At 41.7% G+C, this 15,042-nt stretch overlaps 1 protein-coding gene across 1 annotated transcript in view; it reads left to right on the forward strand.

Annotated features, from left to right (window-relative positions):
* The first annotated feature begins 432 nt into the window (after positions 1-432).
* LOC105626140 overlaps positions 433-15,042 on the forward strand; it is a 25,539-nt gene continuing 10,929 nt past the window's right edge. Inside the window, exons 1-5 of the mRNA XM_012207452.1 lie at positions 433-544; positions 2,603-2,656; positions 3,890-11,077; positions 11,915-13,966; positions 14,704-14,978. Of these exons, the coding sequence (XP_012062842.1) occupies positions 433-544; positions 2,603-2,656; positions 3,890-11,077; positions 11,915-13,966; positions 14,704-14,978 (9,681 nt within the window). The remainder of the gene's footprint in view (positions 545-2,602; positions 2,657-3,889; positions 11,078-11,914; positions 13,967-14,703; positions 14,979-15,042) is intronic.

Raw genomic sequence — 15,042 nt, forward strand, 5'->3', positions numbered from 1 at the left:
AGAGATATATCTTCGTTAGTCTTCATAACACATCTCTTTATTTCACATTTCGCATATCATAGTATTGTTCCGATTAAGTACGGTTCGTAATATATAATGTCGCCCACTACTGAAAGTGAGATTGAAATCGTCTGTCTTGCATTGGTCGACGACTGGGTTACCTTGATATCCGCGTCGCTCTCACAAGACACTTAAAATTTACGACACATATCGTCAGGGTTAACGTGGACACTTACCGAATGCTATATATCTCAACAGAATCTTCATTATTTCGGATAATAAAACAACTTTGTAAGCAAAATAATAGTTGCTGATTTAAAATACGCTTGAGTTGCGTAAGTACGGACGTATTTTTAAGCATCAAATTTTAATTCCTAAAAAGCAGTAAGATCAAACGTATTTATGGATTCGCAACGCTCTTTTTATTGCGGAATGTTGATGACCCTATCCATCATTGTGGAATCTCGTTGGCGCAATACACCACTTGTTGTCGCTATTAAACGAGCCCCGCCGAGATTACCCGGGAGCAATCATCGTTTTTATGGTGAGAAAAATCTTTCGGGTATTAGGCCGCGGGTCGCAGACAGCGCGACATGAATGGACGAATTGTTCTTACGAAACGAATATAATCCCCGAAGGATTTCTCTTCGAGTATCGCGCAAGAAAACGAGCTCAAGGTAGCCCTTGCCTATGCAACCGTGATTATGCAGCTGCATACGTGGAAGTCGAACGTCAGGTGGGCCCGAGTATCTCCTTACTGCTTTACGAATGCGAATAAACGCACTTCGAATATCAGAAGCTAGAACTTACGATATCGTGCAAGTGCGGGAAACTATGCGGGAAAATTATGCGTGAAATCATGCAACTTGAAAGTAACAGAAATGGTTCGTCGACACGTCACACTGCCATCCGGAATGCTTTCGCAACCTTATTCAACGTTCGCTCACAATTCCGCGTTACGTAGTAGTTATAGGTTCGTTAAGGAATGTGTATATATATACAAATAAATTTATTCTATTTATGCGAAATTTTATCCCTGAGTTAATATGTATGATGAGTTGATGCGACAGATTGGTGTAATCATAAGACATAAGCGCATTTCATAACGCGATTCAAGTCGCATCGAAATAATGTATACACGCGGCGCACGTTATCGAAAAATTCTCTCTCCCACGTACATCAATGCGATCGCGATCGTTACCGATTGTTGAGTAACGTGACGCGGCGATCGCTTACCACGAAACGCGACGACCGGTTTGCCGCGAAACGGCTTGGTTAGCCGGAGGCCAGACGTCGGGAAAAGAAGGGCGATGCGAAGTCGACCAGCTGACCCAATGTGGCCGGGGATAAGGATGACCTCAGTATGTCGGTCTCGATTACTACGATACGGAGAAATGCTCGTCGTCGAATAAACCGGATGTCATCTGCCCCGATAGCTTCGCGAGTTTAACATCACGGGATCATTGGATAATGATCGTGATTCCTCGACATTTTAAGACCGGATTCACACCTTAACGGAAAAGCGGAAAGCGGAAAAGCGGAAGCCAAAAAAAAATCGGAACTCGCAATAATAGTAGGCGATACATTTCGCTTGTCTGCTTCTGTCTTTCCATGAGTTCTGATTGGCTTCCGCTTTTCCGCTTTTCGTTTTTCTGTTTCAAAGTGTGAACCTGGCCTAAGGTTGCTTGTCTTTTAAGAGATAGTCGACACAAATATCGTTCTATCTTTGTATTCATTGAATGTGAAGAAGAATAAAACGAAAAAAATGTGGAAATGGTTTCATGATAAAATGTCTGTAAACAATCGTACTCGATAAAAGAGAACGTCTGATAATACATAACAGATTGAATTTGTTGTTGACTCTTTTTTTTCGTGAATCAAGCAGTCACTACAATCAAATCATAGACGCTATAATATAGAAAGGCACTTATAGCTACTCAAGATGTAGCGTATGCAGTCACGTGTACATGCAAGTGCATAGGCACTCACGTGTACGCGGGAAGAACACGACATAAAAATATTCTTTGCGAGAAAAGGAGTCGGTCAAATAACTGTACGTCGCGGCCTCCGGACGACATCTTCGATGTCGCCGGCGTCTGGAGTCTCCCCTCTCTCTCTCTATACCTATTCCTATAGACACGTACCTTCCTAGACACGAAGACATTTGCATTCGCTTCTTTTTTTCTTATCCGTTTCTTCTTGTTTTTTTCCTCGTAAAGTGCGTAAGTTCTTGAGATATCCGAAAAAATTTTATGAGTGTTATACTTGAAACTTCCAGGTTCCACGTTCTTTTTTTTCTCTTTATAAATAACAAAAGGAAAATTACTGTTGCAGTATAAAAAAATGTGTACGAATATGATGACATCCGTATGACGCATAGCAATTATTTCGCGAGGAATTATGACGATGACCAAATGAAGCGCGCTCCTACTATTATAACATCCTTCAATAATTTCCTTTCACCACCCACGCTTCCTCTATCGAATGCATCAAAGCGACCTTGTATTTCACTTACATATGCACAAATTACATTAATATTAAATAAATTGCTTAAAGACATATATATTATATATTAAAGATGTTTTTTTTTCTTTTCTTACAGATGAAGTTTTATCAGATAATATTAGAGCTTCCAGAATAGAAAGGGATCTAGAGGGTAAGTCCCTCTATAAATGTTTATGTGCTAACAAATGTATGGTAATCGTGACACATTTGCGACACCTGAATCACACCGATACACGCAGATAAGGATTGCACTCAAAATTGTGCTTTTTCCAGTTGCATCTGATAATAATCTATTTATACATCTTAGATTTAACGATTCTGTGTCAAGTTTGAGTGCAAGCCTGTAACATAGAACGATCTTTCCGCTTTTGTTCTCTGCTCTCTATATAACTTCTATATCTCTTCTCACGATACATCATTTTGAGTATCTCAATTATCCATGTGCGTGTTGACGCGAGGTGCGGCCGTGTAAATATATTTCTCAAGCGGTTATACACACTTTCCTGTCGCTGAGTTGAATATAATATGCATATATCATCTCGTTTCAGTGGTATCTGGCTTTAAAATCTTTCATACATTTAATTACGAGATGTTCTTCCCCAAGACATGAAAATTCATCACGTTATGCAGGAAGTTCTTAAATATTTCAAGTTGTTAAAAATAATGAAGTAATAATAAAATATATTATTTTAATTATTTTAGATATTTAAATTTTTTTTAATAAAGAAAATCGCTCAATGTACGTGATTTTAGAATTTTCAAGACTTAGGGGTTGTACACAACTTAACTAATAGCTATAAAATATCTTTCTTTCTTTTTCTCGTAAGCATGCCAACTTTTCTTACTTCAAGGAACATTTTTTTTAAGAAGTAGGGTAACGATGCAAATTAAGCGGGATATCGGATAATGTTGCAACAAGTGTCCTAGGCTACGAAAGAAGAAGGCTCATCTACTAAGATCGTCTGTCTCTTTTTTTCTGTTTCTGTTACTGCTCCTGTCTGCTCCCCGCCTTCAACTCTTCTCAACAACGGATGCCGTCTGCCTCCAACGTCCGTCCGCCACTCCGTCTCTCCGACGACCTACATTACGATAAAAAAAAATACGACGCGAACATTGACTGATGCAAACAAACGATGCTGACGTATTTCGGTACACGGTTATGACATGAACGGGCTCGTAAACGTAAAATGCGACTGAACGAATCAAATTCGTTGCACATATTTACGCTTGATTCCAAATCACATTTCTAACTTCGCGTCCCGTTTTGCTGATGTAATCGCTCTCCCCTGTTTCTTTGTTGCCAACAATTTCATTGATAAATTATCGATGCGTATTTCTATGCCGTTATCATATTATTCTGTATCTTTTGAACTTGGCTATTCAGGAATGACCACAGTCCTTTTAGTATCAGCAATTCCTTATGGAAAATCATTACCACCGGTTGGATTATTGACGAAAACGGCACGGACATTCGTGCAACATGGCGCGAGTACCGAATTCGCCACTCAAGTTGTGGGCACGACCTTGGATAACGGTCGTCTCTACGCGAGAATTTTATCTACATCTAGTAGAGTTTACAAAAATCCAACGCCGGATTCGGCGAGTCCCTATGTCGTTTATCCCTCGAGGACACCGGAAGATGATTGGCAGCTTCGATTGGCTCTTGATAACGCACCATTCAGAGTTGAAAGATTGAGTAGTAAAATCAATATCAAATCAAATGAAGAGAAAAAGGATATTGGGAATACTTCAAAACTGGACGAACTGTCCAAAGAAAATGATATATTCAATAAAAGAGAACTAAATGTGGATACGCAGAGATTTAAGCCAGAGAAAGTTCAACCGGCCGATCTGCCCACTTATACTGTCAAACAGGAATACGTGTCAAATAACTTCGATTCATTCGATGATGTATCGAGAAGTTTTAGACCTCGAACACCGAAGATTTTTAAACAGCAGGTGAAAACTCCGCAACAAAATAAGGTAGATATGAAGCCTTTTGCTACGGTGACCTATCATGGCTTCGCGGATTTCACGACAATGGTCGGCGATACCGTCATCGTCTTTTCGCCGAGCACGTCACCGGCACCCATGGGACGTCCTGCTACCACGATTAAAGGCGATGCTACACTTCGTCCGGATGATGGTATAGCAGTATTAAAGATTCAGCCAACGACTGTGATAGAACACGCAAAAACCGATCGATCTTCTGAGGGGAATCGGAAGCACGGTTCGAACGAGCAACTTCTGAGCACTATTAATCATGACAACATTCAACCAAGCGTCACCGAGGAAATTGACATCGAATCATCTAAGAGATCCACGGAACCGTTATTGTTAGTACCTGATGTCGAAACGGGATCGTTGAAGCCAACGGGTCTTGTGAAGGTCGTTGATTCTACTACTTCGTTAGACGGTACCACGACACATTACAAAAGTCTCATTTATGGCACATATATCGGCACGAATTATGCGCAAATAATTCATACATCTTCGAACGTATATTTCTTCCCGGATGATGCCACCGTAACATATGGAGCCGATGACACAACTACGGAATATGGTACAACTGAAACAGAATTCGACGACCAGGATACTACTGTCGAAACACTGCCTTCTACTACTCCGATGACCATTACGACTAGCGAAGAAGAGATGAATGAACTGACTACTCCGTTGAGAGGCACAACAGACAGTGTCTTAACAACACTGAAGGACATCTTAGAAAGTGCAAGAAGAGTATTAGGAACAACTGAATCAGTGATACCGACTTTAGATGACGAAATTCCTAATGATATCGTACCAGGAGATCCTCAGGGTCGTAGTATCAAAGGCTCTCCTCAAAATAATCTCCAACCCGAACATGACTCAGGCAACGAGGAAGAAAAAGTAACGTTAGCTACTAGATTACTGCCGTCTACCGTCTACAAGACGTTTACATACTTCACAACTTTCTTTATTCCAGGCGGCAGCGATCAGACTACGACTTCGGTACGTTCTCGAGAGGTAGTCTCTTCCGAGGTAACGTTTTTGACAGAGTTAATTCGACCTACCTCGACCAAAAATTTAATTCGTCCTACTACCTCGCCAGGCTTAAGGCAGAAAACACCAAGCTTGCCTGATGAAAGTTTGATTGAAGAGGAACAAACTACCAAACAAGATGAGGAGATAGAGCTCATTTTTAAAACTTTGTACACGACGTATACATATCTAACGACATTCTTCCAAGAAAATACATCTAGTGTATCCAGTCGGCAAGTTGTCGAGACTAATGTTATCACACAAACCGTTGGACCAAACGGTGTTTCTGCTGTTGTTGCCGATCTCTTCAATAAAGATGAGTCTGTTTTAATATCGCCAACGACGATATCACAGAACATCTTGCCGTCGGTAATAACAAACGGTCGCACTCCCGAGAAATTCTATAAAGATATTGAACTAGAAGTTCCTGATGAAACGACAGAAGAAGGTTTAACCACTTTCCAGCAGCAGGATACCACATTACACGAAAACATTCCAACGGAATCTATCACAACTATTGATGATTTTGAAACATCTGACAGCTGGACCACCGATTTAGAACCAAGCCCCACGCCAGCTATGGCGAGCGTAGAAATACAGGAACAAGTGAAGACATATTATACGACATATACGTACTTTACCACTATCTTTGTAGACGATGAAACAGAAATCGAAACGCGAACCGAGGTTTTCACTAATGTCATCACAGAGACAATTACACCTACCAAGGTTCAATCAGTTCCGCAAGATACGGCTCAACCAACGACGCCGAGATCTCAATCTGTTGAAAATAAGCCTGCGCCTCCTCCAGAAATTTTGGCTTATTTAGAAGCTCTTCAGCGTCAGAAGTCACAAGAAGAGGCACTTTTATTAGCAAAGAAAGTTCAGCAAAATAACACTGATCAAGTAATACATGCTGAAATTCTCGAAAACAATACTGAGATTACAACGGAAGAACCTACTACTTTGGAAGATCGGTTCACCACTGAGCGTTTATTTCGTGATTTCCAAGTAGGCGCGCAAGTAACGCCTAATCCTTCGACTGAGGTGGAAGTTCTGGGATCTATGATCACGGACGTCGTATCTTCTTCCAGTTCTGGTGGCGGCACTGTTCTAGATGTGAACAAAAGAAACATCGTTCCCGAAGATCAGGAATTGTCGGAATCTAACAATCATGAAGTAGAACCCGCGCCGACATTGCTTCTACAAACTAGTTACACAACTTTCACATACTTCACGACAATGTATAAGGGTGATCAAACAAATGTCGCCAGTCGTCTGGAAACAGTTACGAATGTTGTCACAGAGACTTTAAGGCCGTCCATCGCAGTGCCGGTTCCAACTAGCACTCTACCGGTGACATATTTCACAACCTTTACATATTGGACGACGTTCTACAAGGGTGGTGACACTATAACCACTAGTCGTGAAGAAACAGTCAGCAATGTTGTTACATCGGATGTCTTGCCTACGTCTACAGTAGAGCTCGGAGTAATAATGACTTATACGCCAACTGTAAATTCACCATTAGAGGAGAAATCAGCCAACGAAGAGGAGTCCAAGATTACGGCGGATAATGAAGTAACACCTGTCGACAGAGCTGGATCTGAAAAATCTATCATCGAAAATATAAACGAACCATCGTCAATAACAACCAAACCTGACGATCAAAACGCGATGAACATTTCATCAATTTCACCCGAGCCCACAACATTTTACACAACATTCACTTACTTCACTACATCTTACGTCGGAAATGAGACAATCTTGTCCAGCAGACTGGAGACCATAACAAGCGTATCGATACCAGATACTACGACACAACAGGCAACTGGTCGCGCAATTGGTGGATCTATGTATCCGTCAATTCAGACAATAAATACCGATGATAAAACCGTGACACCGTCTAAGATACCCGAAACTTTCAAAACAGGTTTGATTTCGACAATACATTCGAGTGAAATACATGAAGATATCACGACTCATTACACGACAGATGTATATGGTACTTACATAGATGGATATTACGCACGAGTGGAAAAGAGCTCGACGAGAATAGAAACACCGCCTTTACCTTCTTCATCGATAGCTACACCGGTTCTCCCTACAGGAGTTTTATCTTTGAATAGAGGAAGTGTAGTAGACGCTGACGAAGTCACCACTGTTTACTTTATGACGAAACAAATTGGTACGCTTTTCGAGGGTACTTATGCTAAAGTGATCGAAAGTACGTCAAGCACAAAGATAGACGAGGAAAGAAAAGCAAGCATTCCGCCGACTCAAGGTCATCGAACTGGCCTAGTACGTTTGATTCAAGGTCAGATGGAGAATAACGGTACCACTACATTTTACCAATCAAAAGTAATTGGCACCAGCATTGAGGGAAGATATGCTCAGATTATTGAAAGTACTTCCAGCTTCTTTGTGAGTTCCACGATAGATATTGCGCCCACTTCTATTCTACCTCCAAGTCAATCGACAGGTATACAAGAAATATCACCTTCTCCCGCCGTTATTCAATCTTCTGAAGATCATTCAGAATCTTCTGATCAAGATGAGGACTCCGGCCAGAATGAAGAAGACGACGAAGAGGATGAGGAAGACGACGACGGGCAAAGTTCTAAAAAGAAATCACGATTGACATTCTCGACAAGAAAAAGAACCTTCACGCCAGTTATCAGACCATTCGCTTCTAGGAATAGGCCAACTTTTAATCCGAAACGTAAAGGCGCGCAAGCCGCGACAACTATTACCAGAACAGATATAACCCCGACGATAACTGCTACTTTAGCTGGCAAGGGTAACAGGTTCGCATCATCGCGGGGTCGCGTCACTTCGCCAATCGGGCCATACTCTTCGACGTTATCCCCCTCAAGTTCCAGAAGATTTTCAGGCAGACGCGGATCCGCCACTACTTCAAGCTCGTCATTCCCAGCAGGTAGTACTCGAGGTAGAGCACCGCCCAGAATAACTCCGTCGTCCGTGTTTCAAAGCAACAGACGCGGTCCTACATCTGTAAGAGGATCCTCTGCTAGGATCGCAACTCGCGCTTCAAGTTCTGCATTTCCCAGTGCCTCATCGAGATTTCGTGCAGGTATCAGACCATCATCAACGTTATTGAGAGGGCAACCTACTATCAGACACGACGATCAAGAAAACGATGCCAATGAATTCACCACGACTACGCTCATAACGGATGAAATACCGTTTACAGAATATGTCGACGGTGAAACTAATACCACTCCTTTGCAAACTACGACAGAATCATCTAGAAGATCTACGAATCCGCTCCTGAGATTCCGCAGACCCATTAATTTAACTAGTAACGGCAGATCGGTAACTACTTCAAGACCATCAACGACCACAACTCCGAGACGATCGGGAAACTTAAATAGACCGAGCGCGCCAACAATTCCTAGAGTAACCAATGGACGAACAAATAACAGAGCAACTCCTCCGGTATCTACAAGAACACGACCTAGTAATACAGGTCTGTTTCCACCACGTGGATTTCTTGGTAAAAAGCAAGAAGCAACTACTGAAGAATCGACCGAGTCAAGTGAGGAACAAAATGAAGGCAACGAAGGTTTGGAAGACGAGCCCGTTGAAGAAATATCAGATAATGATTACGAAGGATCGGAACATGAAGATAAAAGATCTAACATAAATGTAAATCGTCGTTCCGGAAAAGTTGTTGGACCCGTCGTACAAATTAGACCTTTCGGAGCCAGAACAAGAAGAATTCGACGTCAGGCTAGCCAGCTTAGAGCATACAGTAGTCGTTTCCGTAGACCCGCTCAATCTTCTTCTACAAAAGCGGAAGAGAGATCCGATTCATTAGACGCCATAGTAAATAAAGAAGACATTATAAAAGCACCACCGAAACCTTCCGCTCGTTATAATAATCGTGCGCGAAGTTTAACATCTTCACAACCACAGAAGTTATCTAATTCCGATCAAATGGCAGAAACATCAGAGCTATCAAATCAGCAAAGTAAACCTAGAACCAGATCGAAACAATCTACTGGAAATAGAAATGGATCTGTCAGAATAAAACCATCTCCGGCCTCGAACAATGGAAGACAATTTACATTAAGAGAAAAGGACACCTCTTCTAACAGATCGGGATACAAAAGGCCGACTTCTCCTTCCAGAACGAATAGTAGATCTACTAGTAAACCTGAAAATGGTAGAGTGAGACCACCAAGATTACGAAATGGATCTTCCAAACCGACAGAATCTTCAACGAATTCTCGAAGAATATCATCATCTCGCTCAAGATCATCAAACGGAAGAAATGGAAGTAGAAGAGTTCCTACAAGAGGTAGAGGAACCTTTGAAGATATTCGGGAAGCGCCTACCATATATCCAAATTTCGACGGCACCATAACTGTAACACATTATGTACCAACGGAAGTAACAATTCCTGTGGTGAACAATGGCGTCACAGAACATCGAACTATTATAACGCAGCAACCAAGCACTGAAATCCTCGGACCTTCTCAATATAGTACGGTAACAGCTGGAGACGGAAAGCCGCTCGTAGTGATCGTTAGCGAAGTGACGGGTACCAATAATCAAGGCCAGGCCGAGATTACACGATTCTTGCTGCATGAGACACCCACTACTCGTATTTCGCACACACTCGCAAGCCTCGGTGGCCGTCGCGTCTCTCAATCGATTATTATACCTACGACGGTGTTCTCCGTGGAGAACATAGTTTCTACGATACAACCTTCTTTGCCTGGCAACGCTCCTCTCGCCAATATTCTTCTCTCACAATTACTTCTGGGTCAATTAGGTCAACCGAATTCTTTGTTATCCCAAGCCACACCCACTACGCAGTATAACACACGCACCACCTCCTACGTCACTACAATAACGAAACATCGAAGCACTGTCATTCCCCTCACCTTCCGCGGCAAAGAGATTCTGACGACTTTAGTCGACTCCTCGACCAATGTCGTTACTGCAACGGAATTCATAACGGACACTGTTGTGGTGACTCCAACGGCTGCGATACCGGCGGCTAACATAAATTCTCTCTTGTTGTTACTCCAACAACCGCAGACGCAACTACAGAATCCCAATCCGTTACTGGATCCTCTGTTCGCGGCTGCTCCATTTACGCAGAGTAACACCTTACCGGGAGAAGTCGAGAGAAGACATCAGCCGGCCGATTCCGACTATAAACACGATAGCTATGAGTATTATGAGGACGACGAGGAAGAATATCAAAAGTCATCCAGACCACGCGGACGCGGTAAATTGAATGACAAGAAAAAAGAATCCAAGGCTTCTGCAAAGGTTGAATCTAGCGTGGTGACGCTCTACGTTTCCGGCCGCAGACCCGGAGAATTCAGCACTGTTTTGAGTACTGTGAAAGTCGATTCTGTGTCCAGAAGACGAAGAGACGCTTCGGAAAGAGCCATCGAAGTCCGACCTTCTATACCACCGTCGTTGCACGCTGGACCAGTGGCCGTTGCCATTCTGGCGGGAAGTGAAGATCCTATCGATCACGCACCAACACAAAGTCTCGAGAGCGTAGTGGGTGACGTCGGACGGCATATTTCCACGTCCATCTATACCTAATTTTACTTTCCTCTGTGTTATACAAAAATCCTTTCCCGCTCCTTATTCTCCTATCTCTCTTTCTCTTTATATTATATGTCCATTATTTTATTGGAACCTACTTAGAATTGCCCTGGAGACTAACCGGTTTTTCCGAATTTCTTTCATTTGGAGAGCGTCGGTTCAGCTTCTTCGGGTATGTCACAGTGGGAAAAAACCGAGCAACGTCGATAAAAATCAAAGTTGCTGCGTATGTAATATAGAAAATCCCGAGATTGCCGGGATCCCTTTCTTTAAAGTTGCGTAAAGGAAAAGTCATTGGGTAATTGACTTCGGTGAAACAAGAATCATTCGTGAGAATGGCCGTCCCGTATTCAGTTCGCTCTCTCCCAACCTCTCTTAAACTTCTTCTCTTTCCTTCTTAAAAGTATCCTCTTTGAGCATCGTCCCTCATTTCCTTTTACTAACATAACCTCGGTCTGCCGCCGCACGCGCGCCCACACGACAAAACTGGACATGATACTCTTCTGTCTCGCCAACAACATTACAACAAACAAACAAGTCCGATAAAGCGCTCGAAAACGTTATTAAAACGCAAAATGTATATGGTGAAATTCAATCGGATGAGCACACAAAAACCGAACACAAGACGGCAGTTATTTAACTCCAATCAATCAATGCATCACAAAAGCAACACCCGAGAACAGCTTTATCGTTGCACTCTGCTTGATCATATATTTTTATTAGATCGCGGAGTGAACTTAAATACAAGGCGAAATGTGATTCGAACAATCGAATAGAACAGTCGCCTTTGCAGGTAATCTCTACGCTGAATCGGTGCAATATGGAAATAGGAATATTGACCGCAGGAGAGAAGATATTGATGATACATGGTCCAACGAGGATTATATAAACAATGGAAGAATCGATGATGATGACGAAGCTTTTGAAGAACCACGGAAGCGTGTTAGAATTCGAGTACCCGTAGTGCGTAGCAGAACTGCTAGACAACATAAGTTTACGGTCGTCAGGCGCAAACCCTTGACATCTCGCACCAAAGATATCGCGTACACTACGTCTATCACGCATACACCACGAAGAATCGTGGTAACGCGTGTCAGAACTATTGGATCGGAAAACTCGATTAATTCGACTGATATTCCGGCAGACTATGGAAGTTACCAGCCTATTGGTTTTGGAAGACATAAAGTAACTATAACTAGACGTAGAAAACTTCAATCTACGCCAACATCGATTCAAAATAAAGTCAGAATAACCAGGAGAAAATTGGTCGCCGTGCGTCCGATATTTCCAATATCGACTCTTGCTATTATCACTACTGGATTCTTCACTGCGCCTTCTTCCGAATACGATGAATATTCAGATAAAGAAGATGAGGAAGAGTACGAGAGTGAAATTGTTAGAGAAAAAGATCATTCTGTTACACCCAATCTTGAAGAGACACCGAATTTTATTGATAATAAACCAGATGAAGAAGCGAGTTTTGTATCGTCGGATGGCAGCTATGCTATATCTGAAGAAAATACATTAAACATGCCAGTGATTATTACTGACAATTTTTTTTTCCCTCCATCTAATGATGAGGAAGATGAAGAATACGAAGATGATGACATGACTACGACTGAAAATGCAAACGAAATCACAACTTTAATGAAAGATGAGCATCCCGCAATTTCTCCTAAAGATGAAGATAATATTGTACCTAATAAGAATGATGTTGAGCAACCAGACAATATTACTGTAACGACAACACCAATCAGCCAAACATTAACGGAATCGTCGGAAGAGAAAACAATAAAAGCTCCTGAAGGATCTGATGCATCAATAAATATAACGGAATCGATCGCTTTGGAAGACATTAATAATACAGAGATATCAACAAAAATTGTTATATTAAATGAATATGTACCGACTACTGAACTTACTGTTAATAAAGATGATGACGATAAATTTGCAACGAAAGAACAAATTACTACCATTGCCATCCTTGAAGAGCAAACTACTTTCATGGAGGACATCACTACATTAAACATGCTCGATGAATCTACGACCATTCCCGATAAAGAAAACATCACGACGGAAGAAATTACATCAATTACTGAGATGACAACGATCGATAAAGAAAGTAAAGGAGAAGAATCAATCAAAGCTGCTGAAGCTACAGAACGCAGCGTGATGCCAGAAACGATCAGCGAGAACTCAGAAGAAATTCCAACAGTACGACCACAACAACCGGATGTTATAATTGACTCTAATTCGACCCAGATTTCTCTAATCGGAACGGTTCTTCCATCTGATACTATTATAATCGCACCGAGCTTCGAGAGCGTTAAACCGCTTGAGACTACGAAGTCATCGATACGCGACACTGATACGTCCAATTACTTTGATGATTCGTATATACCCAGCGTGATACCTCTCAGCGCAAATTACACCCGCGAGACAGTCCCCGCGAAAGTCACGAGCGAGATTACGCCGGAGGAAATCGAAGCTGGACTAGCGGATGATCTTTACCTGTCATTATCTCGCCTCGATTTCCCCGAGATCTTACCGTCGAAATCAGCCACGATTAAACCACTAGAGACTAAATCCACGCCGGATCTCGCTTTGGAGCCCAGTACGAGCGTTTATTATACGGAGACGGTAGTGACGTCGACGCGACTAAGGACGTATACGTACGTGGTGACGCAACTTAACGGACTGGAGACCAAAGTGACGTCGTCGACGACTGTACGACCGAGAGTGACGACACTTACGTTGACGGTGCCTGTCACGGTGACTGTCACTCCTACCGTGGAGTCGTCAGCCGGCTTCGTATCATCTGTGTATAATCCAGTACCCGTTGTCGGTGAGTAGTACCTTTTACCCATCTGAGACCTCTCTCTCACGACGATCGCACAAGTGCACAAAAACGTTGAAATGATATATGATATATAAATAATGTTTTAACGAGATAATATTGATCGAGACGCGTAAACTTGTTAAAAAACGAGATGGCTAAACAGGCTATTTCAACGTTGAATGCACACGGTGATTGCCATATGTAATATAATCCTTAGACTAAACTTTTTTTTCGCTATAGACTTCCTGATTACGCGAATTCTGTTAAACTTATACGAAACGGACTGTTGGACTGTGTAAATGCTCTGTTAAATTGTGTTAATTGGCTTTTGGTATTCTAAATTTTTTCCTGTACATTACAGCCCTGTATGAAATGTAAATACTGTATATGGACAAAACGACGCTGTATATATCTGAATTTGCGTTTTTTTAAAATGTATGATACATATGAATATTAATCTCCCCCTATATTAATTACATAACTTTATTAGTTGGATCTTTTTCTGTAAAAATTTGTCGTATATTCGATTATAATCCGAGTATACGATTCTTTTTAATCTTTGTACATTAATACAGATATTATTCGTTGATTTAAACTACAATAGGTAAGCCTACAATCTTCCGACAGTATCTTTCACATTGCTACTATATTTTTTTTCAATATCTTCGAATAAACAGTAATTAAATTGATATTGTAAAGTAACTTATATATGCAATATATTATTTATGATATCGTAACGATAGGAGAACACGAGAAGGATGAGGAAGAAGGGCGCAGATTTAATTTAGCGACCCGCGTAATGTCAAACGGTGTAGAAGTCATTGTCGCTGGACCAACTCCGGCTCTACGATGGGAAAACTCAAATCCTCAACCTACCCTCACCTTGTCAGAAGCGGTGGTCATGCTCCTGCCGCAGGATAAACCGAACGAGTTTGTCACGAAGACTTGCACAACAACTTTCACGTACCTCAGCACAATCACCAAGGATGGAACGACTACCGTTTCAACGGAGCAGCAGGTGCTTACGCAAACGTATTCGTATATATATATATATATATATATATATATATATATATATATAT

This window comes from Atta cephalotes, assembly GCF_000143395.1.
Source record: "Atta cephalotes unplaced genomic scaffold scaffold00004, whole genome shotgun sequence".
NCBI lineage: Eukaryota > Metazoa > Arthropoda > Insecta > Hymenoptera > Formicidae > Atta > Atta cephalotes.